Source organism: Pinus tabuliformis, chromosome 3_2, assembly GCF_031772625.1.
Source record: "Pinus tabuliformis cultivar Carrire ecotype Pingquan chromosome 3_2, CPIR1, whole genome shotgun sequence".
NCBI classification, from domain to species: Eukaryota; Viridiplantae; Streptophyta; class Pinopsida; order Pinales; family Pinaceae; genus Pinus; species Pinus tabuliformis.
In genome coordinates, this window is record NC_142302.1 from 658,086,166 (window position 1) to 658,110,792 (window position 24,627).

Consider the following 24,627-nt stretch of genomic DNA (forward strand, 5'->3'; position numbering starts at 1 on the left):
CTTTGAATACCCCAACCAGCTTTTCATACATCTCTTTAGATGTTTCCAAATCAGAAATGTAGGAAACCAAAGGCTTATGAATAGAATCAACAATAATCTTCTTAGCTTTAACCTCACCTTTCTTGTACTTTGTTTGTGCTGCGACAGATGCATTTGAAGGAGGCTCTGCTATACTTCCTTTGACATAGTCCATTGTTGAAGAATCTAGGGAATCTAAGTTATAATGAGATTCTTCTGACGATGATAACTATCTGTGAAGTACTTTTTACTTTTTACTTCCTTCCTTAGAAATCTTTCAAATAGGATTTCAAGGATAGAAACACAACCTAAAAGTATTCAACAAGCATCTAATGGACCTCAAACATAGTATAAAAGACTTTTTCAACCCCAAATTTTACAAAGACCCTACCCTGATCAACAAATTCAACCATCGTTTATGATTGATGATCAAGAAATTGAAGAAACTAGACCATTAGTTACTAATGATATAAATTATTTTGATGATCAATCACAGTTAGATGCTATTATTCCAGTTTCGAATGATCAAGCTTTATTTCAAAATCAAGAAAATTCACAGGTTTCTAAGCATCAAGCCTTCCCAGAGTTTCTAATAGCTGAATTAAACATAAGGTATGATTTGAGGCCCAAACCAGGCCCTGGCAGGCCAACCAAAAATGTTACCATCGCTGAGCCTCTAGTAAAAACTGCTGAAACCCAAACAACTGTAATTCAACCATTAACTCAACCTAATGAACATAATACTTTTGAAAAAACTATCCCAACAATTTTCAATGTAGAAAAAGAATTAGAGAGAGTCAAAATCCCTATTCCATTGTCTGAACTCTCTGAAAACCTAGGACATAAAAACCAAATATCAAAGTGGATCAAATCTTCAAGTATAGATGTTGAGGGGGACGTGATCAGTTTACAGGATGAAAAACCTTTGGTGGTTTTGGTCCTAGTTTTGACATGATTGATGAAAATGTCCCTCTCTTCTATCTTACTCTCAAAGTTCATGATTTTCTTCTATATAATTGTATGTTAGACTCATATGCCTCTCAGCCCAAAGTAATCATGGATCAATTGCAATTACAAATTACCAGACCTTACCATGATTTGTACACTTTTGACTCCAACTTATGTCCTTCATTCCCCTATTATTGCCCGTGTCCCAAACAATGTTGGCCAAACCATTTTGACTCAACCTGATACAGATGGTAGGAGAGGGAGATGGATAGCTAAAATTCTTGAATTTGATCTATACATCAAATCTACTAAGTTGGTAAAAGGATAGGGTTTAGCTAAGCTCTTGGCTGAATCTAACTGCAAAGTTCTGGGAATAAGCACTATCATGCAGATATCAGGAGAGAAGAATCCACAAGAACCTTCCTCTTTTACATACTCAACTCCTTCTCCACTTCATATTGAGGAAAAGTTCCTGTCATCTGAATGGTATGCTGATATTGTACACTTTCTTTGTGATTTTGAATACCCTCTTGATTTCACCAAAAATCAATGCAGAACTCTTAAATTAAAGGCTATGAAGTATTGTATTATCAATGCTAACCTTTATTGGAAAGATCCATTAAATATTTTACTTCTATGCCTGACTGAGAGTGAAACAGAAGGTGTTATTGATCAGTTTCATGAAGGAATATGTGGAGGTCATTATGCTTGGAGAGCAACAACACACAAGATCTTAAGAGCAGGTTTCTATTGGCCAAAGTTGTTTTCACAGGTTGGAGCAAAAGTCAGAAGCTGCATTCCATGTCAAATTTTTGCTGGTAAGCAAAGATTAGCAGCACTCCCTCTTGTTCCAGTTTTGATTGAAGCACCTTTCCTACAGTGGGGACTAGATTTCATTGGAGAGATACATCCAACATCAAGCAATTAGAGCAGATGGATCTTAACTGCTACAAATTACTTTACAAAGTGGGTAGAAGCTATCCCGGTAAAAAATGTTACTGATACTGTTGTCATTAAATTCATTGAGGAAAATATATTATCTAGATTTGGTTGGCCTCAGCAGATAGTCACAGATAATGCACAAGCATTTAGTAGTGTTAAAATGATAGAATTTTGCCAGAAATATCAGATCCTATTGCATCATTCTACTCCATACTACCCTCAAGGGAATGGACTGGCAGAGTCGTCTAATAAAAGCTTGGTAAAGGTAATAAAAAAGGTACCAACAGAGTTTCACCGGAAAGATCAATAGGTAAATCTCCTTTTCAGCTTGTCTATGGCACTGAGGCCATTTTTCCTACACAACTAGCCTTTCTTGTCCTGAAGTTTTTACAAGAGTCAAATGAAGAGCTTGATGATTTTTCTAGGAGAATTAATCAGATTATAGAATTGAATGAAGATAGAGATGAAGTTCAGTATAAACTTCGTAAATATCAAAACAAGATGAAAACTTTGTTTGATAGGAAAGATAGAGAAAGAGATTTTAGAGAAGGAGATTTAGTTTTGAAATTGGATCCTTGAAGAGAAGAAAAGGGCAAACATGGTAAATTTGATAATCTCTGGTTGGGGCCATTCGATATTGCAGAGGTTAAAGGAAACAATACTTTCATTCTGCAGAACCTGGAAGGAGCATACTCTACATTGCCTATCAATGGACAATATCTAAAGCACTATATTCAGTACTGAAGTTGATTGCAGCCATAATACATTGTACATTTCCAGTTTTATTTACTTTTTCATGGCAAGTGTGATTTTCACAACAAAGACTCCATAGCCCGAGGAGAAGGCACATGGATCTGCATGTTCTTTGCATCTCACATGGAAACACAGTCCCCAGATGGAGTCGATGTTGTAACATTATTCTGCATTTTACATTTATATGTCAAAAATGAAAAAGAAAGAATATATATATATATATATCTATATATATATATATATATAGAAAAATAAAAGAAAAAAGGAAAAGGGTATTTAAAAAAAACGAATATAAAAAAATGACAACAATAAAAAATAAATATATATTAAAAAAAATGATGAAAACCCTTACAAAAATAAAAAATATGCGAGCCAGCTTAAATGTTGCATTAGATATTAAATTAATGAAGTTTATTAGTTTAAATCACAATTATAATTGCGATTAGTTAGTTTCTAATAAAGTTTTTATTTGATGCAACTTGTTTGTCGTATATGATATCGGTCATGCTACAATAAAGCGCCACGATCTTTTCCACCCAGATCGACGGCTCTCATCGACTTCAGACCCCCTTGCCCCTCCGACAGTTAATCAAAGAGGGGGGGGGTTCCGAAAAGCGGATTCCCTCTATCCCGCTTTATGTACGTGTCACTCCCTCAATGATTTCGGACCCCCCTCTGCCTAAACCACTTACTGCTCACTTGCCCCTTCGAAATCCACCTTCCCTCATTCCCGCCTAAATAAAAACTATCATTCCCGCTCCTGCCAGAATCAAACAACCAATCCTCCTTCGCCAAGTGTCCCATTCCTATTTCAACCACGATTTACCGTTAATTATCCGTTGAAGGATATAATCGTTGCTGAATTTAATGAACCGACTTCATTAATGGATAATTCTAAATGGTAAATGCTTTCAGTTATAAAATAAAAAACACACATTCAACTATTCCTTTCTCTATACTGTTCTACGAACTAAGCAACTGAGCCCGCGATTGTGGCCAAGAAATTCAACCGAACAACTTTCTTCCTCAAATATTGCAACCAGCTAGCTCTTGGGTAACTACAGTCTCCTGTTCCATTTCTTTTTAGAATGTCTTCTAAGGGTAAATCTAAAACTGTAGTAGAAAACCCTATGCTTCCCCCTGTAATTGACCTAGATCACCAGCCTTTAGTAGATCAGCATTACAAAATCTCTGAAACCAATTGTGAGTTTGATCTCTACGAACTCCACAATTGGTTAAAACAAAAATTTGTTGATCTTAGTGACGAATTGAGTTTGTGGGACTCCTTCCTACCTCAATTCGTTTTTCCACAAACTCACCATTTCCTAGAATTTGTCTCATGGTGCCATTTCAGATACATACCTAGTTAGAGAGCTATTGTTGCCCAAAACAATGACATCTTATTCACAATTACCCCTGAATCCATATGTCAGATGCTCCAAATCCAAAATCTAGCCTCTCTGCACCCTTTCTCTGTAGACTCCCTCATGGAACTCTACAAAAGCCTAACTTTTCCCCACAGAGCTAAAATTTTTGAGACATTTCTGCCTGAAAATGTTCAATTGCCAAGAACAAACCCACCTTACTCGTCCTCAATGTTTCCAGAGATGACAAAACAAATCATTTCTTTAGTTTCCTGTTTGTTGGGCTATCAAACCGATCAATGGGTTGATGAAGCAATTATAGGTTTCCTATCAGTGTTCTCAGCAGGAGAAAAGCCTTCAGTTATTTTTCATTATAGTGAATTCTTGGCAGAGGTTATCCATGAACAATTTCTCAAATTTTCTACCGAAGGAGTTTTCAAGCATGCTTCAGTCTTGGTTTACTTGTTCTTATTTCATCAATCAGATAGATTTCAATTTCCACTGCAGAAACTAGATGAACAGGGAAATCCACAGTCTGTGATTCATTGGACTTCCTTGGTAAGGAAGAATACCAATGAATTCACATTCAATGATTATATGGATCAGTTTTTATACAGAGTTTCTTGCTTGCTCAACAGTGATGCTGAACCTAGAATTGGACCTGAGATTAAGAGAATTCTACATCTCAGTGAACAGACAAAGACAGGTGATTGGTACCTATATCAAAACTACATAGAGATCAGAGTATATGGATGTGAATTGCCTCCATATAAATTGCCTAAGTTTGTTCCTATAAGGATTTTTGCATTAGAGTATATTAGGCAAATGATAAATATGGATGAGCTGCACTTTGTGTCAGCCAAAAAGAAATTTCAGTTTAAGATCAAAACTCAGGTTGGACCTTTCATTTGTAATGCAAGAACAACAACAAAGGAGACAAATCTTCTCCTTAAACAAAAGAAATTCATCACACTCCTAGACCTGAAATTGCGCAATACATGAATCAAGATGAATGGCAAGAAAAGACATTGCAGGAAGCAGAGGAACAGGTACTTTCTTCTACAACATCACAGAATCTAGTGCCACAGGAAAAGCAGGATAAAATACCAAGGGAAAGTGTTTCCCCTCTAGTCTCAGAAATTCAAGGGAAAGAATTCCAAATATACAAAAGAAGCATAAAACTAATCCAACAGAAGAGTCTTTGCAAGAAGAAAACACACAGACTACAATAGTATTAACAAACCCTTATGCTACTACCTTCCCTCGAAATGAAGAAATTTTTATAAGGTCACCAACATCTTCAGCTTCTCAAGAGCCATTGGAAGCATCTCAAACAAGGGAATTAGCCCCTGATCAGGCTGAACCAAATATGTTTGCAAGATACAAGGAAATAAAAAAGAAGAATGAAATTTTGAAAGCTACAACCTATTCTTAGTTCTGGAAACAAACAACATCATCACAACATAGACTTCTCTTTGCTTTTGATACTGAGAAAGGAAAAATGCAAATAGCTTTCCTTGAACCTGAAGTTCCTTTTCCTAAGACTGCAAATGACTACAAAAAATCCATTTTTTCTTTTGATATTGAACAAATCCATCCTATTGATCAAATGGATTTGCATAAATAGACAAGTGAAATGCTATATTCTACTATGACAAATTCAACAATGACAACATCCAGACTCCAGGCTTCAGTAAATAATATCCAGTCTCAATTAAAATTATAAAAATATCTTCTTTGGGTAAAGACACCAAAATAAAGTCTTTAGAGGATTTGGTGATTAAACTGGGATATGATCCCAGTAATGTAAAAGCTGCTGAGGAGATAATTAGAAGAAAAAATGCTGATATTGCAGCCTTAAGGAAGCAACTCAAACTTCCATCTACTGAAGATCCACAAACAAAGGAAGTTACTAAGCCGGAAAGGAGAAAGAAGATATGTTCAAAATCATCATTGAACAAAATGCACAAATTCAGAAAATGGAGACTGAAATAAAAAACTACTAAAAGAGAGAGCAACAATCAACTCAAACAGTAGTCATTTCTCTAACAGCAGTTCCAATCACAGGTACATCAACAGCAGGGGCTTCTACTTCAGCAGCTACTACAACAGTGGAGACACAATCTACAAATACAACAACTGAATTAATCAGAGCTATGGAAGATTTATCTATCAGAGGGCAGGAGATTGAAAAACTGAAAGCTCAACTTAATAATCTCCAAGAACAAAAATTGAAAATTGATAATGTTTATTTGTCAGAGCTTCAGAAAACTCACAGATTAACTCAGAGGATAGAATTTCTAGAGAATGAATATGCTATGGCACAGACAATTGCACAAGCAAAGGAGAATATATAGGTAGAGATTAATGAAGCCATGAATGAAATTTGGCCTTCAATTGAAATTATTTTCGAGCAAGAAGAGTTAGTGCAGAAATCAAAGAAGGTCATAGAAGATGTAAAGGAAGATTTGGGTCAGAAACCAGGAGAAGCTACTGCTTTGATAAGAATTTTAAATTCAAAGACAAGAGAAGAACTAGAAGAATATGAGATTGCAGATAGAACTGAGACCATTCTTGAAGTAAGAAGAGTTCTTACTAAAAGAAATTTAATGCTACAGTTAGAGAATAAATGTCATAATCTGGAGGCCAGCATTCAAAAATTCCACAAAAAGTTTAATATACTCCATCAAAAAGGACTTCCAGGTTTAAAGGGGATAGGAGACAAATTAGTTCAGCTAGAAGACTATCAACAAAAATTATATTCTATAGCAACATATAAGTCCAAGTTTTCCACCATAAAAGGAACAATTATAGGGAAGGCTTTCATGGAAGGCTTAAAGTTTGACTTATTAATCAAGCATGAAATAAAACATCTGTTTATAGTCAAGCCTAGTTTCCAGAAATATACCGAAGTGGATGAAACATATAGAAAGTTAATTAAATATTCCATTCCAGATGAAGAAAGATGGGATAAATTATGTCAGCTTCTTGATTAAACAGATTTTGATCTTCAACAACAAAGCAACAACCTTTTCAGTCCGAGTCATCACCAAAATCCTCGAAATCAGTGCCTGAAAGTATGAGTAGTTTAATTTTCCTATATTCTTGAACTATTTTAGATATTTTGTAAAGAAATCTTGATATTTAAATCAAGATATTTTGTGGAAAGTTGTATAAATACTTCATGGATCAAAGTACAAAGTGTTGAACCCTTGGGATAAGCTATCATGCATAATTGTATTCATCTGAAGTTTTTCTGATATTAATGAAAGGATTTTGAATTTGTCTCAAAGCAACTTGTGTTATTGTGAGTTATTAGTTGTTATTTAATTTCATATTGTAAATTTCTGCATATATTTAATTTTGAATGGAGAAATCTGGGTAAGATAAGGTTGAGTGTCAATTTGTCTAAAATCCCCTGCGAAGTTATAATATATTGAAGAGATTAGTTTATTAGATTGTTTCTCTTTGATAACTCCTCTACATCTTTAACTTGTCACTTCTTCATCAATCTAAATATATTTTTGTTGGGCTGTAAACATTGGTTACATGCATCTTTTCCATATGGTTAATTAAATACTCTGTTTGAATATTTGATAGACCATAGATTCTTTGATTTCTGCCTTTTATTTTAAACCAAATTGCTGTCAAGAGGTGGAGAACCAACCCTTTTATTATATCATGCTTAATTAAGATTCAACATCTGTTTGAATTAGTTTAGAACATTGGTCATCCAAACATTTTAAAAACTAACAAAATATTTTAAATACTTTGGCATAAGTCCTAACCTAGAATTATCTTCGGAGGTACAACAATGGCCATAATGAGTGAGGTAGAGCTCATGCTAGGCATTTGCCCACGTGCTAATTTGTATGTTCCAACCATTTTTTGCATTTTGATATTCTTTTTGTTATTTCGCTTGTGGACTTTATATGCTCTTTCTTGTTCTTTTAACTGCGTCAACTTCCCAGGGCAAATTTTCGGGCCCTACCCAGGTATGAGGATGTATGGGTGCCAAATCCTAGGGAACCAATGGTCAGTTGAACATAAAGCATGGAACCAATGGTCAGTTGAACCCAAAGAATGGATGCGAGATAGGGGCTTGCGATGTATGATGGAAAGTAGTATGTATGGAATGGGGATAGATAGGACTACACCACCTCAATCAAGGTTTCCCAAGAAGTGCCTCTCCTATACCCATTGGGCCATTACGGGAGGTCCTACTAGACTAGGATCGAAGGTTAACCCCCCATTTAAGGTGAGGGAACAAGATCACGGTCAAAACCTCTCTTTCTTCCAGGTCACCCCATAATCCATATCAAATGCCCAAAATCAAACAAGCATAATCACCCAATTGCAAAATGAATAAAGTACCTTTTGATCGGAAGCCTACCTTCATTCATGTGCTCTTGCAAGATAGGTGAGAAGCATATGGCTAATGCAGGTGGCAGAGATAAAATGGCAGGTCATCAACTAGTGGTGGATGTCAGGGGCTGTTGGCTGCCTGACTGGGTATGAAGAATACGAGAAAAGTTTTCTCCTATAGGGTTTTACCCATTTTGGTGGGTAACAGGGCCGATGGGCCTTTAATTGAAGTGGTGAGACTTCTTTTATTTCCCTTTCTATGCTATTTAACTCTCAACCTTTTTATTTTGGCTTAATTTGATAGGGGTTTGCATGATTTTCTTCTTTCCTAAATTCTTCATTTTGACTCCATTTAGTGACATTTGATAAGTTATCCATAAGTTGGGGAATGTAAATTTTGTATGAATGAAATGGAGATGTAAGGGAAATTATGGAAAAGGTTAAGTATGGAGGTGGTGTGATTACACTACCAACCTTGATATCTAGTAACACCTAGTGGCTGAGTCCAATACACATTTTTCTGAGAACAATTATGCTCCCCCATAGTTAGACAAGTCATGAAGGTAATACTTTTACTTAAATATAGATAATAAGGTTTCATAGCTTTATTGCAACACACTTTACATATAAGTCAGAATCATCAACGTTGCTCTAAGCTAGGAAACAACACATGGAATTATAATAATTTGAAGAAATGACCATGGCATAGTGTCTACTACACATATGAAACAAAGTGTCCGGGAGGCAAGAAATGATGGAGTGGAGGAGAAAAGTAGGATTGGATCTGAGGAACTGTAAAAGGAACTTACACGCAGCAACATCACACTTGGCAGTGTGTCTCTAAGGTAGTTATCCTGGAGGGGAAATAGGCAGGAACCCACCCAAACAGCATCGGTCACTAAAGGTAGCAGCTGTTACATTATGTAGAGTTTAGAGGGCATGGGAGTAGGCAATTTAGGTTAGAAATTCCTATTTCTTCAACAGCATATTAGTTGTAGCATTTTGGGACAGCAGCAGATTAAACAACCAAAATTTCAAATGTGACATTTTTCCTTTATGGTATTGAACGATCATTCTGGACTCTAAGGATTAGCAGGTTAAACAACCAAAAATTCAAATGTGACATTTTTCCTTTATGGTATTGAGTGATCATTATGGATTCTTAGGATTCTTTATGATGTGCAGCTTTCCTTTGTAACAGTGTCATGCACACAACTTTATATAATCAATATTATCCAGATTCCGACCATTGTCTTTGACTTGTGTTTCTTTAGTCCCCAGAAAAGCTAAGCTGAATATCTAGAATCTACTTTGTTCATCATCCTACTTTTGCATGGTGAGCTTTTAAAATAGTGGAAAAAGGTGACAATTTATGAAACATATCTATTTGTACCATCTACTTGTATGGCATCTGATGTCGCTCCACAGTCTATAAATAAACTCAATTATCTTTAGGTTATAGAAACTCTTCCTTCTTATGATAGTTGATTCAACTTTAGTAATGAAAATAATGTTTACACAATAAGCACAAAATGATATAAATGCAGTTGTCTTTCCAGAACAGGAAGATCAAAATATACTAATGATTAATGTATTGATTAATTGTTTAACATCACTGATGAATAAAATCAAAATTACTGTAAAAACAAGTAGATCTTATGCAATGCATAGTCCAGTGGGTTAGCTTGAGTGGTTGAGTGCTGTGAATTACAAGCAGGAGGTCTCAGGGTTAAGTCCCAGGGATGGCTGCCACTGAGATGTTCTTGATATTGTTTGCCTCATTCAATATCCCTGCTGTGTCAGGTGCACTATGTCTATGCTGCCTGTTTTACACTGGGTACCATCCTCAGAATGAGGGGAAGTACCTGAGAGTTTCCCAGGGATGTATTTTCCAAGGGAAAAAAAGATCTTATGCAATGCTTCTTATTTAACAGATTAGGAGGCAACATTGAGGAAGGTTCAGTAGAATTTCAAGGTGGGGCGAACTGTTGCTTTTTAATTGTCTCTTAATCTTCTTTTGACTCTCACAGAATGCATTTTTTTCTATCATTATAGCCTTTCAACGCCTTTGGCTGATTTGGTTAGGAAAGAACCCTTGTACAAGACTATATCAAGATTATATTCCAATGCTGTAGTTCTTTTGGAATCAAAGATCTTTGGTACCAAACATTTTTATACTCCTCATGGGCTGCAGGTGGCTACCGGTCTCCTGCAATGCTACTATCCTATACATTCCCCAAGGAACACTGTCAAGAATGTCATGCCAAACGTGTGGGGTAGACCCCGAGGAGAATGGGAACCTGGTGGACATCTTATTTCTTTGTCAATCTAACCAGTGAACCATGGCCCCATTGGCTAGTCAAGGATATCTTTAAAATCTAAATAGCTTTGTTGCTCTTTTAGTTATTTTTAATGCAAAGCTTTATGGAAATGGAAGCATATGACCAATCCTTGAGGGAAAATTGTTAATTTCTTATCTTATCTCAGGCATCTCTTGAAGCAACATTAAAAATTCCTACTGAAATAAACAAATGTTATAACATTAGCTAGTCTTAACCATTGATTTTTATGATAAGTCTTAATAGCTGGCCTTGAGAACAATTCTCTTTAGTAAAATATATTTCTACTTCAGAAGTGGACACAAAGGCAAATATAATGTTGTCAGAATGAAGTTGAATGATGTGCCCTGATTTCATTAAAATTGAACCATGATCATGTATTGAATGGGTTGACTTTTCTACAGATTATTTATACATCAGTTTGTATGGCAAATGTTCCGAGCGAGCCATCTGACTTTTTTCCATTAACTGTCAATTATCAAGAACGATTTTCAGCTGCTGGGAGGACAAGGTTTGTTTATGCTATACTCAATATAGAATATTTATTTTTTGTTATCTTATGAGAGGGTAAATGTAGATCAGAACTTTGCACTATGGTTACACAAGTGGGCACTTACTAGTTTGATGACTCAACTGCAGTGGTGGCTTCATAAAGAGGGAAGGAAAATTGAAGGATAATGAGGTATGAGAGCTCAAGTTACGATATTATTGACAATGAGTGCTTTATTAGTGAAAGATGCTGAAGTCTAATTCTACCATTTGTAATGACTACATTGTATGACATTTCAATGAAGTCAGGATGGTTGAGCTTTGGATCATCTAGAATTTAGAAGTAATTAAATATCTGTCATGTTCTGTTGTGTTATTGCATTAAAAATATGCAGTAGCTAATTTTAAGTCTATTAGAATCCAAAGTATAATCTTATGCAGTGTTGCACTTATCGCGATAATATCGCCAAAACCAACCTTGGCGATAATATTGGCAGTAATTATCGTGATAATTTGGCCTTTTGAAATGATCGCGATAGTTTCAATTTATTGCGACAATTTAGGTAATTATAGCGATAATTTTGAAATTATTGCCCTGTTTTTGTCAATTTCCACTTATTATCAATTTTTTTCTTTCTTTTGACCCGAATTTTTTAAAAGTGAGTTAGGGGATTGAGCTGTGAGAATACTCTGACTATTTTTATCAAGCAAACAAGGGGAAATCTATTGTTTTCATTTCCTGTGGTTCGTAGTTAATGGTACTATTAAATTCGTAAAGTAAAAGTGACATTTTCCTTTATCTTTCATTTTCATCCCTTTACTTAAATTTTTAACATTACCATTAATTGACTCAGGATGTTTGAGAGTGGTTCTAACTTCTGACCTCACTGGGTTTCATATGGAGAAAGTAGAATTTTAGATTCCACTCAAAATCCAACAGACTTGACAATTTTTAGGATTGATGGGATTGCAACATTTCTATAACATTTTTGTGACGTATGAGGGTATAGAACTTGTTGGAAAATATGGAGACTTGATGATTATAACTTACTTTCCTTAGCTTGATAATTACTTGTGATGTTAGATGTTCTTTTATTACTTCTTTATTTCTCTTCATCAAGCAATTGCCAAAACAAGAAGATCACAAAGAGACAAAGTACACAAGATATAGGCTCCAAGCCAAGGGAAAAATCCTTCCAAGGAGAAAATTCATAAAATGCTTCTCTTCTTCTTTAGAATCTGCTTACAAAAGAGACTTCCAAGACCCAAAGACACAAGCCAACAAACCCTCCAAGCCCCGAGCCAACCCCCAACAAGATATTCTTCAAGACAACTTCCAAATCTTAGATATTGCTACATTGCTATTGCAACATAGGCTCTTGCAACAGAATTTTGGCCCTGCAAATTTGCGCCCCTGCAACTGCAACAAAAAATCGACCTCTTGCAACTGGCATCTTCACAAACCCTAGCGAGACAAAAGAGAAAGACTTCTTAGGCAACCTTCGACTTCTGTTCCTCTTTTTCGACTTCCCAACTACTCTTCTTCTCCTTCATTATTGCAGATCGAAATTGCTTGTCTTGTGTGTCCAAATGAGTAGAATTGCACTTCTGAGAAAGACTTCTTAGGCAACCTTCGACCTCTGTTCCTCTTTTTTGACTTCCCAACTACTCTTCTTCTCCTTCACTATTTCAGATCGAAATTGCTTGTCTTGTGTGTCCAAATGAGTAGAATTGCACTTCTTTATGTAGCCTTTCTTGAGGGTCGAATAGCCCTCCTTTAGGCCGACTTGATTTTGCTCTTGGGTTGACTTGGTCTTGGGCTTACCATGGCTCTCTCTTGATAAAATAAATATTTTTCTTCATTACAATGAGTCCAATTGGGACTATGACAGATGACTAATTTTATTCTTTATCCTAGAAAGACCTAGAAAGACCTAGAATCCCTAAAAGCACGAAGAACATGCTTTTGACTCAAACTTGAGTATAAAACCCATACTCCAAAGTAAAATATAATTTTCTTTCTTTACAAAGAATATACAATGTCATCATTACAGTTATATCATAATGAAGACCGAAGCTAGTTACAATTTTCAATAGAACTAACATTTAATCAACATCACCAAGCCCTTTATGTATCTCGATATTGGTAGCATTGATAATTGAGCTCCTCTTGGCCCTAGTAAAAATGTACACTTCACTCAAGTAAAATCATTGATTAGGATGTTAAGCTTTTTCTATCTTATTTTAATGCTCAGAGGGTGAGCTTGATGAGGAGGAAACAAGGAAATCTGTTGTTTTAATTGCCATGATTCATCTTATGACATACATATATTTTTGCATTGATATGGTTTTGTATCATTCTATTAGATCTTATGACTCAGGACAAATATCATATGTCAATATGAACGTTTGATGTATCACTCGACATCTTATACATCTTATATATTGATTTTCTTTTCACATTTATGTAGAAATGTGTTTGTTTGATGTTGATGTTGTTTTAGAAATTAAAAATTTGAAAAAAAAATGATTATTTTTGCATTTTTTTTTTAATTTCCCAATAATTTTTGATATGTTCCCCGATATTGCTGATAACTTAAATTTTGGAGCCCCGATGATAAATTACCGATAACGATAAATGTAACATTGATCTTATGATCTATGACTAACCTGGACAAAACAAAAAAGTAGAAAAACATGGCAACTCACTTAGAGATTTGAGTCGAATATTCTTTAATGAATGGGTGTTTATGCATTTAATGGAAGACAATTGCTTATATATCTATATCTTTCTCTCTTTATATTCAAAATGAAACTTATATTACTTCAAATACACACCAAAGTTACGATAGATAGACATACAAGTTGCATGAAGATACTCTTTCTATGAAAGCTAGGAAGGTGTTTCCTTGAAAAATTGTTGTGTGTTGGAAATCTATGAATTGTAGGTCTGGTCTATGCCTTAGCTATGAACATAAACACACTAGAGATGCCCAACTTAAACAACTTTGCACAATGGAATATAACAAAAATGAGATCTATAATAGTACACAATATTTATGGCCCAAAACATGTTCCTTATTAGTCCGTTAATAAGAAAACCTTAGGGTCCTTGTACCAAGGATCATGGCCCTTTACAAACCCCAGTACAATGCTATAATACAAGTCTATCCTTTGACCAATAGCCCTGGGCTAAGGTCAATTCATTTAGGCTCTCATCTGCCCAACATAAATTCACGTACAACACTCTAAACAACTTGCTATAGCTCAGTAGGGCTTTTACCATCCCATCTCAATTCATCAATCAACAAACTACTGACCTGGGCATGCTCCTTTAGCCCAAGGTTCTCTCGCTGTCCTTGTTTACTTTCATAGTTGACCTATTGTCCCTTGTAGCCAGCGTCTTCAACCTCCCTGTAGCCTTCTCTGCTGGCTCCTTTAGGCCTCGACTAACTTCTTGAAGCCCTTGTGGCCCCTCCAACTAGACCTAACAAACCTCAGTCCTTCTGCCTATGGCCCTCTGCAGCCCTGAAATAGTTCCTGAGGCCCTCGACCTCCTTCTTCTATGAAAATTTTAAATATTGCAACAATTGGAAATTATTCTTTTAACTCATTAATTATTAAGCAATTTATTTTCTACGACAAATAACGAATAAAATCGCAGCTGCAATTTTCACCATAAAAACGCTACGAAAAATAAAATGTTGGAAACTGAGAAATATGGAACACACACACAAAAAAATATGACACTGTTATTTTTGGACAATTGTCCCTGGAAAAAACTCATTGCGGGAAAACCAGTGCAACAAATGAAGGTTTTATTATTATGCAACAGTGAAATTTTTTTGAGTACAATCTCTGGATGCCTAGCTGGCTATCCAATCAACAAAATTTGACATAATTTGAGAGAAAATTTCTCTCACTCCGCAAGCAATCCCGACACTTGGCTCCCTCTGAAAAATGGCTGTCCAACCCTTGCGCAGGCTCTTTTGCGCTGCCTTTGCGCAAACCCTCACATGTGTGGTTGGAAACCCTCTCTGATCAAGCATCCTGCCTATCTCTGCTGCTAGAAGTGACTATTCGAACCTATGGAAGACTTTCCCGACCTATGGAAGCTGAATCAACCTCCTCTCCAGCTAAATCGAATTGCTTTGCTGAAGCTTCTACGCAGGGCTTGCATAGCCTTATTGTGGAATACACTTGTCACTTGCAGCTGCCTCTCTGAAACTGGATAACCTCCTCCGGACTCACTATCTCTGCTCCTCACTGTTTCTGTGCCCCTTCTTTGGCTCAAACTCTCCTCTGCTGAATCACTACAACTGGGAAACTTGATCTTCGCCAAGGAACTCGACCGTAAGTGTGTTCTCCATCAACCCCATTGACCTCCTCTTATAATCTCCTGGTGGATCGCCAATGACCATGATTAAATCCTTTTTGATGGCTGAGATCATTTCTGAGTTGATCTGTCTGAGTTTCTAGAGAAATCTCACCTTTCTCAATTAATTGTTGTTAATTAATCATTTTTCCTAAGTTAGACTTAGGAAAAATTTAATTACTGATTAATTAACTTAATTGAGTTGTTTCTAGGTGGATTTTCCAGAAACGATTTCTGGGTTTTGGAGTCCTAGTGTTTCTTAGCCTCTCTGACCAAAGTTGAGACTAGAACACCATCTGATGCTACAAAAACTAACAATCCCTTTTAGCGAGGAAGGTGTTCTAACTTCTCACCCTGTCTCCATAACATCCTCCATACACATTGCTAATGAGTGACATCTGTGATAAACTGTCACTATCCACCTAAGTTGCGGGAAATGTTGCCCAGGTGTTCGTTTCCGGCCGGAAACGAAACGAAAACGAGGAAACTCGTACCGTATGGCCTAGAAACTCGTTTCCGGCCGTACTGGCCCATTTCACGCTGGGGAAACGTGGCTAGTATGGATGGAAACGAGTTTCCAGTTAGGACTTTACGTTTTCTTTTATTTATTTTTTATTTTTTTCGTTTTTAACTTTTTATTAGGCGATTAAAATATCTTCTAGATGCCTCTCTCAAGTTATAAAAAAGAGGATTTTTTGAGTGGGGCAGCCTAATGTTCAAGCCTATGGCCCTAGTGTTGATATGTAGTTCATGGTAATGTTAAATTCTTAAAGTAAAAGTGACATTCTCCTTTATCTTTCATTTTCATCCTTTTACTTAAATTTTTAACATTACCATGAAATGACTCAGGATGTTTGAGAGTGGTTTCGCCCTTATTGGATTTCATATGGAGAAAGTAAAATTTTATATCTCACTCAAAATCCAACAGACTTATCTGTTTTTCAGGATTTCAGGATTGGGGGGATTGCAATGTTTCCATCGGATTTTGTCATGTACTAGGGTATGGAACTTGTATTTAATCAAGAGAACCAAGCCCTCTACGCAGGGGAGACTCCCAATAATCAAGAGCACCTAGGGTACTAGGGTATGGAACTTGTATTTAACCAAGAGCACTAAGGTCATTCGAGTATGTAGGAGGAGACTCCCAATCAAGCACGAGATAAGAAATTAGAAATTTCTCGTGGCTGATTTTGGATATTGTTATTTTCATTATGTGATCATTCATGAGTAAATGCGATGTAAATTTAGAGACTTATAGTTTATGCATTGACAATTGACAATTGACAATTGACAATTTAATCATAATGTAATAAATTAGAATGTATCATGTATGCTTTATGATTGCACATATTTTTTAAATGTCCTAATATATATATATATATATATATATATATATATATATATATATATATATATATATATATATATTGCGTTTCTCCATTTCCAAAATTTGGGGGGGGGCCACATTTCGTATCCATTCCCATTTCAGAAACTCGTACTCGTTTCCCTGTATCGTGCAACTTAGCTATCCACCAACTACTGCACAACTCTGATACTAATGCATCTGTGCTGTTTCTGACACTGCACTGTACAACTATACTACTGTCAACTCTGGCACTGCATTGAAACTGATCTCATGCTGTTGTTGTTGCTGCAACTGAAATCCAAAGTGCTTTATCCCCGCTACTGAAAGGGTTTCTCCACTATACTCATTTGTTCTCTGAAATAGACGAACTACAATTTGCTCATCTATGGGAACATACAGTAGCTGAACTGCTCCACGATGAACATAAACTCTGATGAAATGGCATCGAGTATCTATGTGTCTCGACCTGTCATGAAACACCGGATTTTCAGAGAGCTTGATGCAAATTTGATTATCATAGTAAACATCGGTCGCCTCCATCCTCTGTCTGAACAAGCTCACCAATAGCTTCTAGAGCCATATAGCTTCGCACGTGGTTGTGCTAGCTGCCATATACTCTGCTTCTGCAGAGCTTAGTGCTATTGACTTCTGCTTCTTGCTGCACCAAGAAACCATCCCTGATCCAATGCTGAAGCAATACTCGAAGGTACTCTTCCTATCCACTGAACTACCTACCGAATCTGCATCGCTGAACTCACATAGTCTGACATCATCTCCTTGAGAAAACCTTAACACATACTGTATTGTGCCGTGCAAATACCTCAAAATGTGGCTTGCTGCTGTTTAATGCACTCTCTTGGGCTTGAGCATAAACTGGTTGAGAGTGTTCACCATGAAGCAAATATCTGGCATAGTGTTGACCAGATACATGAGAGAACTGATAACCTATCTATACAAGGCGGGGTGAACATCCTTGTCTTCTGATGCGTCTATCTTCCTCCAATTAGTGATCATGGGCGTAGACATGGGTCTACAATCCTGCATGCTGAATCTCTTTAGAAAGATCTCTCTGTCTTTCTGCCACACTTCCAAGCCTAGGAAGTGATGCATCAACCCCAAATACTTCATGTTGAACTCTGTTGCCGGGTTCTTTTTGCAGTCCTCAATGAGCTCTAATGACCCTGTTAAGAATAGGTCATCCACAAGAGTGGCTCATTCTCTACCAACAAATAGTAGAGGTTGGGATCTGCATCACTCGACAAATCCCATCTTCTGTAAGTAGCTGTCAATCCAACCATACCATGCCCTGGGAGCTTGCTTGAGCCCATATAACGGTTTCTTCAGCCCGCACACGTGTGCACCTCATGAGTCTCGAAGCCCTCTGGCTGTTCTATATACACTGCCTCCTTTATCACCCCATTCAAGAATGTTGCCTTGATGCCCATCTGGTGAATCTGCCATCCCATTTGTGCTGTTAGGGATATGATTGACCGGATAGAAGTATATCTGGCAACTGGGGTGAAGGTCTCCTCATAATCTATCCCTTCCTTTTGCGCATACCCCTTTGCCACAAACCTAGCCTTGTACTTCTCCACGTTGCCCTATGCAGCGTACTTGATCTTGTACATCCATCAAGAGCCCACGACTGATCTTCCCACACCTGAAGGTTCTTCAACCTGTGCCACTAATGCTTGGTACCTGTCTAGCTGTTTGCATGCTCTCTTGTTTGTCCTAGGAGCTCCAACGAACTCCTCTGCATCTCTCAACGTCCGACAAGCTTCCCTGATGGTTCGACCACTAGTGGTGGGAGGCTCAACTAGCTCGTCATCATGTCTCTGCTGCTTTGTCTGTTGCGAACTCACTAGATCTCCTACACCTGAGGATATGCTGGTATTGGTAACTATACTAGATCCCTGTGACTGTCTTACCGACAATCCCATTGGCTGCCCTTGCCGCTTGACCAATGGAGCTTTTGCTGGTTCATTCTGATCACCTACTGCCATCTCCGAGACTTCTTGAAGGCTCTATCCTCCATAAACTTTACGTCTCGTCTCACTATAATCTTCCTGCTGCTAGGAACATAAATCCTATATGCCTTGGAAGTTTCACTACCCCTAACGAAATTACCTCTCTCTGCAGTCTGATCCAACTTGGTGCGCTTCTCAATTGGTACATGACAATACGCTATGCTACCAAAGATCTTGAAGTGGCTGACCGTTGGCTTCATCCCTGAGAAGACTTCAAAAGGTGTTATCTTCCTCAATGCCGTGTGAGGAACCTTGTTTGAATATACACAACTGTGCTACATGCCTCTGCCCACAAGAATCTAGGCAAATCCTAGTCATATAACATCGCCTTTGTAGCCCCAACTATAGATCTATTCTTCCCCTTTGCAACCCCATTCTATTGTGGATTATATGGAGCTGTCCACTCTCTCTTGATACCTTCCTTTGCACAACAACCTGTGAAGTCACTATTTGAATTTTGTATACTACCTCCGTTATCTTAGCGAAGTACCTTGGTCTTTTTCCCTGTCGTATTCTCCACTAGAGCCTTAAACTCTTTGAAGCAATCAAAGACCTCATCCTTGGTTTTCAGGAAATAGGTCCAGGTTTTCCTAGAATCATCAGAAATGAAGGTAACGGAACATTCATACCCTCCTAGAGATCTGGTGGACATAAGACCGCAATGTCTGAGTGTATGATCTGCAACACACCATTTTCCTTGCTGTCACTTCCCAAGCATGCGAACCTTGCACACATCATCGTGTTCCATGCCAAGTTCTGGAACACTTGTTACTGTCTCCCTGAGCATCCTAAGTAATCCATGATGTAAATGTCTAATCCTACTATGCCATAATTCATTTAGGTCTTTCCCACAACCACCACTAGTGCTTCCTAGTGCCATTTGAGAGTCCAACTGCAACTTGTACAATCTATTGCTTCACACCCTAATCGATTTCACCCTCTTTGTTATGGGCAAATTTAGTGTTTCTTCAAATGACTAACCCCTAGACCTAGTAGCAAGTCTAGAACAACAACTAAAGTAATTCCAATGATTTTCCTATAGCTAACAGATAAAAGAAAGAGGAACAAAAGAACCAACCTGTATCTCTCGCTCAATCCTTCTTCCCTTCGATCGCTTTCGCCACTCCCTTCCGTACTTAACTCGCTTGGAAGGTACTTGCACACAAGCCGAGACAGAAAACTATCAAAGCATACATATCGATCTGTTAACTTAAAATATTATAGAATCGAAAGTACAATATACATCACATAACACATGAATGGGAAAAAGCATAGAACTCTTTATTAATAGAAGGAAAGATTACAACCCATGTAGATGCATGTCTGATTCAGTGTCATCCTTCCAACTTCAAACCCTTCTCTCCTCATGCAGCAACAATTCAACATCATTACAATACTCTTACTAATCTCATTCAAAAAACATTTCCTTAGCTCAAGAAGTTCCAACCTCTCCAAGCCTTTGAATGCTTGGTCCTTTTATAGCTGAATGGAGGAGGTTAAGCCATTAATGGCCCTCATGAATGCTTTGCCATAATTGGGAAGTGGTTCCATGGAGGAAGGGATAATGGATTAAGGTTCATTCATCTCCTTCCTCATCGAAAAGCGAGCTCTATCCTTCAAGAAACCTCCAGAAGCATCCATTGGAAGAGGAATCCAATGAATTCATTTCAAAAATTTGATGGATCTCGCTTAGCGCAGGTAGAACAAAGGCTAGGTGCGATGCGTAGCACCTAGACAGTGCAGTTCCTGCAATGTATTGCAGGCTGATAAAGGGCCATCTGCGCTGATCTCCTTAGGGACATTTTTTGGATGAATGGTGACATGAAACTCTTGGGAGGCAAGCATGATGTAGGTTAACTTCATTAGGGAATGAAAACAACTGAATTAGGGGTTGATGGACCCTAATAATATGGATTTGGAAGTCGGGGTTGATGTGCCCAAATTTTCCTGTAATAGTTGCCCCCTAAAACATGAAGTCGAAAATAACCATGTTGAGTGAGATGCTTTACCACTTGGAGAGAAGGTTTTGAAGTGGAAGGTGACCTGCATCAGTTACAATACATAATCATGATACTTTGATTTTTTCTCATAATCTAGTTGAGGGAAGGCATACCCATGCTCAACTTTATAAATTTTCATTACATGTACAAATATAGTCGTCTACAGATATAGACCCATGAATGGATGACCATGAATGTAAGGCCATTGTACATTTGATATAGTACTCTTGAAAATATATCGCAGCCCAAATGGATGAATCTAGATTCGGGGTCTTCAATCCCGTCCAATCTTTCGCTCAAGTACAAGTCTAACCACGTGAATAGATGATCTGAAGTTGAACATGGAGAGGCATCGTCTGATTACCAGTCAATGATGTAAGCCGTTAACAGACCCGAGAGGAATCACCGATAATGATAATGACTCTCAAGGTACTACAATACATTTCGCATGGTGTGAATAAATGATTTGCTGTCAAACACCAAACGAAGTCTTTCGGTCGAAGGCCATTGATGTCAACCTATCACCAGAAGCGAGAAACCTGCCATTGATGTATGCAAGCCTCAAGGTACTGAAGGGGTGTTTCTAAGTCAACTTCTTGGATGATGTGCTGATGTCAACAAGAAGCGACTCGTCGCAGGTGGGCCTTGATGTATCCCACATCAATGACGCGAAACAAGGTAAATGATTTTTGAGATGAAACATTGACTGACGACACAAGGTTCAGGAATGGCGGGCATGAAAATGAAGGTTTATTGTATTGCAAAGGATGAAGTTTTGAACTGAATGACTTCTCTTGAACATATCGGTGACACTGAAGTGAATTGGTAGCATTGACCCAAAACAAAGTGATGGATGGTATGATAGACCAACGGTGTGATAACCATCAAGCTGAATGACCCAACCCACATAGTCACGGTGATGAGGTGAAAGTGTCATGTTCAAGAGCGACCTGCTACCATAAAGTGTTCCCAGCTTTTTCCCATTTTCCCCAGTCATTTCTGACCAATACCTCTTTATTTTTAATCAAGCTTGAGGAGGATAACATATGCTTGTTGTATAATTTCACCCTTCGGGCGAATCCATTGCTATTTGATATTTTAATGAGTCTAGCGAAGGTGAAACTCGGTCTTGTCTAGATGGACAAGTTTGTCGCTATTTGATGTTTTTAACGAGTTTAACGACAAAGATAACTCGATCCTTTTCACATTTAGAGAGTCTGAAAAGGGACTAAAAGGAAACTCCACAAGTTATTTTTCGTACATTTGTCTCTCAAGCCCAAAAAAGCATAAAACAATACAAGAGAGAACCTATTGATCATGTTTGACCAACAAGTACCTTTTTCGTAGTTAATCTATCTCAGCCTGAAGAAGGGGTAAAACTATACTGAGTAGATATCAATTCTAATCCATTAACGAGCTAGAAACGACAAGTGCTCGACAATCTTTTCATGTTTAAAGAGTCTGAAAAGAGCTTAAAGAGGACTCCATTTTGAGGAACGAGTGGTGTCTAGGGTAGCAATTGGTTCCGGTGATGTTGGAACTTCTCAAAACATGTTGATTTATGTGAAGAGGCTAGCTAATAAGACCACTCATTGCAACTGTTCCTCAAAAAAGGTAAAACAACCAAGTGAAAGCGTATGATCGGCCAAAGGGATGGTGGCGATGGAATGAAAACAACCAAGGCTCATCTGACGAAAAGGCTGATAGAATGGCAATCACGAGGGTTAAAATGGAAATGGGTTCATTTTTACACAAGCTTGAACCATAGGGAACTATGCTTGGATTCGGTTTCATGTTTATACAAGCTTGAAACGAACAAACTATGCTTGGTTTCAGTTTCATTTTTACACAAGCTCGAAACAAAAAACTATGCTTGAGATTGGTTTACATGCCCCCAACATGATGAAAGGGAGAGTCTTCTATAACCAGATGGAAGTCGCTGCGATGAAGCAGGATGATTATCCAACACCTATTTCGCGTCGTCCAAATAGGGACAAAGGTGAATGGGGTGATTCCCTTCACATAACCTACAGGGAAACTTAACTTTACCGCTAGGTGCATGCCCCCTAAGCTTCATTACATTCACCTAAGTAGACTACTCATGGCTATCAGGTGGATGGAATGAAGGTTCGTTTACGAGATCAAGTGAAAGACTCGACTGGGATTTTACGAGATCTACTCAAAGACTCGTCTTGGAACTTTGCTCCAGGGGACCTTGTTTCATTTTTTAAAGAGCTTGACACAAGACAAGGAACTATGCTCAAATTCCTTGTTTCATTTTTTAATGAGGTTGACACAAGACCAAAAACTATCCTCATGGGCCCTTGTTTCATTTTTTAACGAGGTTGACACAAGACAACTAACCTTCATCGGGCCCCTTGTTTCATTTTTTTAACGAGGTTGACACAAGACAACGAACTATCCTCGGACCCTTGTTTCATTTTTTAACGAGGTTGACACAAGACAACGAACTATCCTTGGACCCCTTGTTTCATTTTTTAACGAGGTTGACACAAGACAACGAACTTTCTTCAGACCTGTTTCATTTTTTAACGAGGTTGACACAGTAAAAGAACTATCCTCATACTCCTTGTTTCATTTTTTAACGAGGTTGACACAAGACAACGAACTATCCTCGGGCTTGTTTCATTTTTTAACGAGGTTGACACAATAAAAGAACTATCCTCATACTCCTTTGTTTCATTTTTTAACGAGGTTGACACAAGACAAGGAACTATCCTCGTATTCAATCACAACTCATAAGAGGTCATGAAGGAGAGATCTGGTTCCAATGCCCCCAGTACATGATGTACAACATCACTGAATTGATCGTCAGTTGATGTAGGTATGGAACAGGTTGCCACATAATTAACCCGTGGCGGGGATGATACCATTGGTACAAAAGGACCATTTAGGGAAGATGGTTGACTAGGAGCCATATTTGGACCGAGAAATGAACTTTGGTCAACGGTGATAATTTTGCCTTCATGCGGGAAACAAATCACTTGAAAGAGTGTTGAAACAATAGCTCCCATGTCATAAACATAGTCGCGCCCAAGAAGTAAATTGTAATCTAAAGGGCCTGGGACTACCATCACGTTCAGATAAACGATTTTTCCTCCCAAAGTAATGGGTAACCGAGGGAGGATCCCTAATGGTTGAATCGTTCCTCTGTTAAAAGCCAACAAATTCTGTGTAACTGGCACAAGCGGCGGCGAACTGAGCACTTGCCAAGCAGTTGAGGAAAGGATACTCACGGATGCACCTTCATCTATAATAGTGCCAGATACAATCATATTACAAACTTGTACTATGATCTGGAAAGACACATAAGAAGGAAGACGCAATCCTGCCAGTCGGTTCCAATCAAAGGAAGTGACTAGACTACTTGGAGGGGGTACCGTAAAAACGAGAGAATTAACCCCTTGAATTACGAGAGCATGAGGATTTTCCTCCTGTCTTGATGGAACAGGAGCACTGCCCCCAAGCTCATTAGAATCTAAAGAAACAAAAAGAACTTGGGTGGTATCATTTTCACTCTCTTTGGGAATGGTACGATTTGTTGAAGGCGAAATTGGGTCAACTGTTACCTCGACCAGTTGATTTGGGTCGGGTATAGACTCATGAGATTCACTTTCAGA

General features: G+C 37.8%; 1 protein-coding gene across 2 annotated transcripts in view; it reads left to right on the forward strand.

Moving 5' to 3' along the window:
- The window catches only part of LOC149182384 (putative polyribonucleotide nucleotidyltransferase 1, chloroplastic), a 411,698-nt gene that overhangs the window by 49,285 nt on the left and 337,786 nt on the right, over positions 1-24,627 (forward strand). For both annotated transcript variants that reach the window (XM_089416829.1, XM_089416828.1), the window contains exons 3-4: positions 11,134-11,240; positions 11,369-11,411. In XM_089416829.1, coding sequence (XP_089272955.1) covers positions 11,134-11,240; positions 11,369-11,411 — 150 coding nt within the window. The remainder of the gene's footprint in view (positions 1-11,133; positions 11,241-11,368; positions 11,412-24,627) is intronic.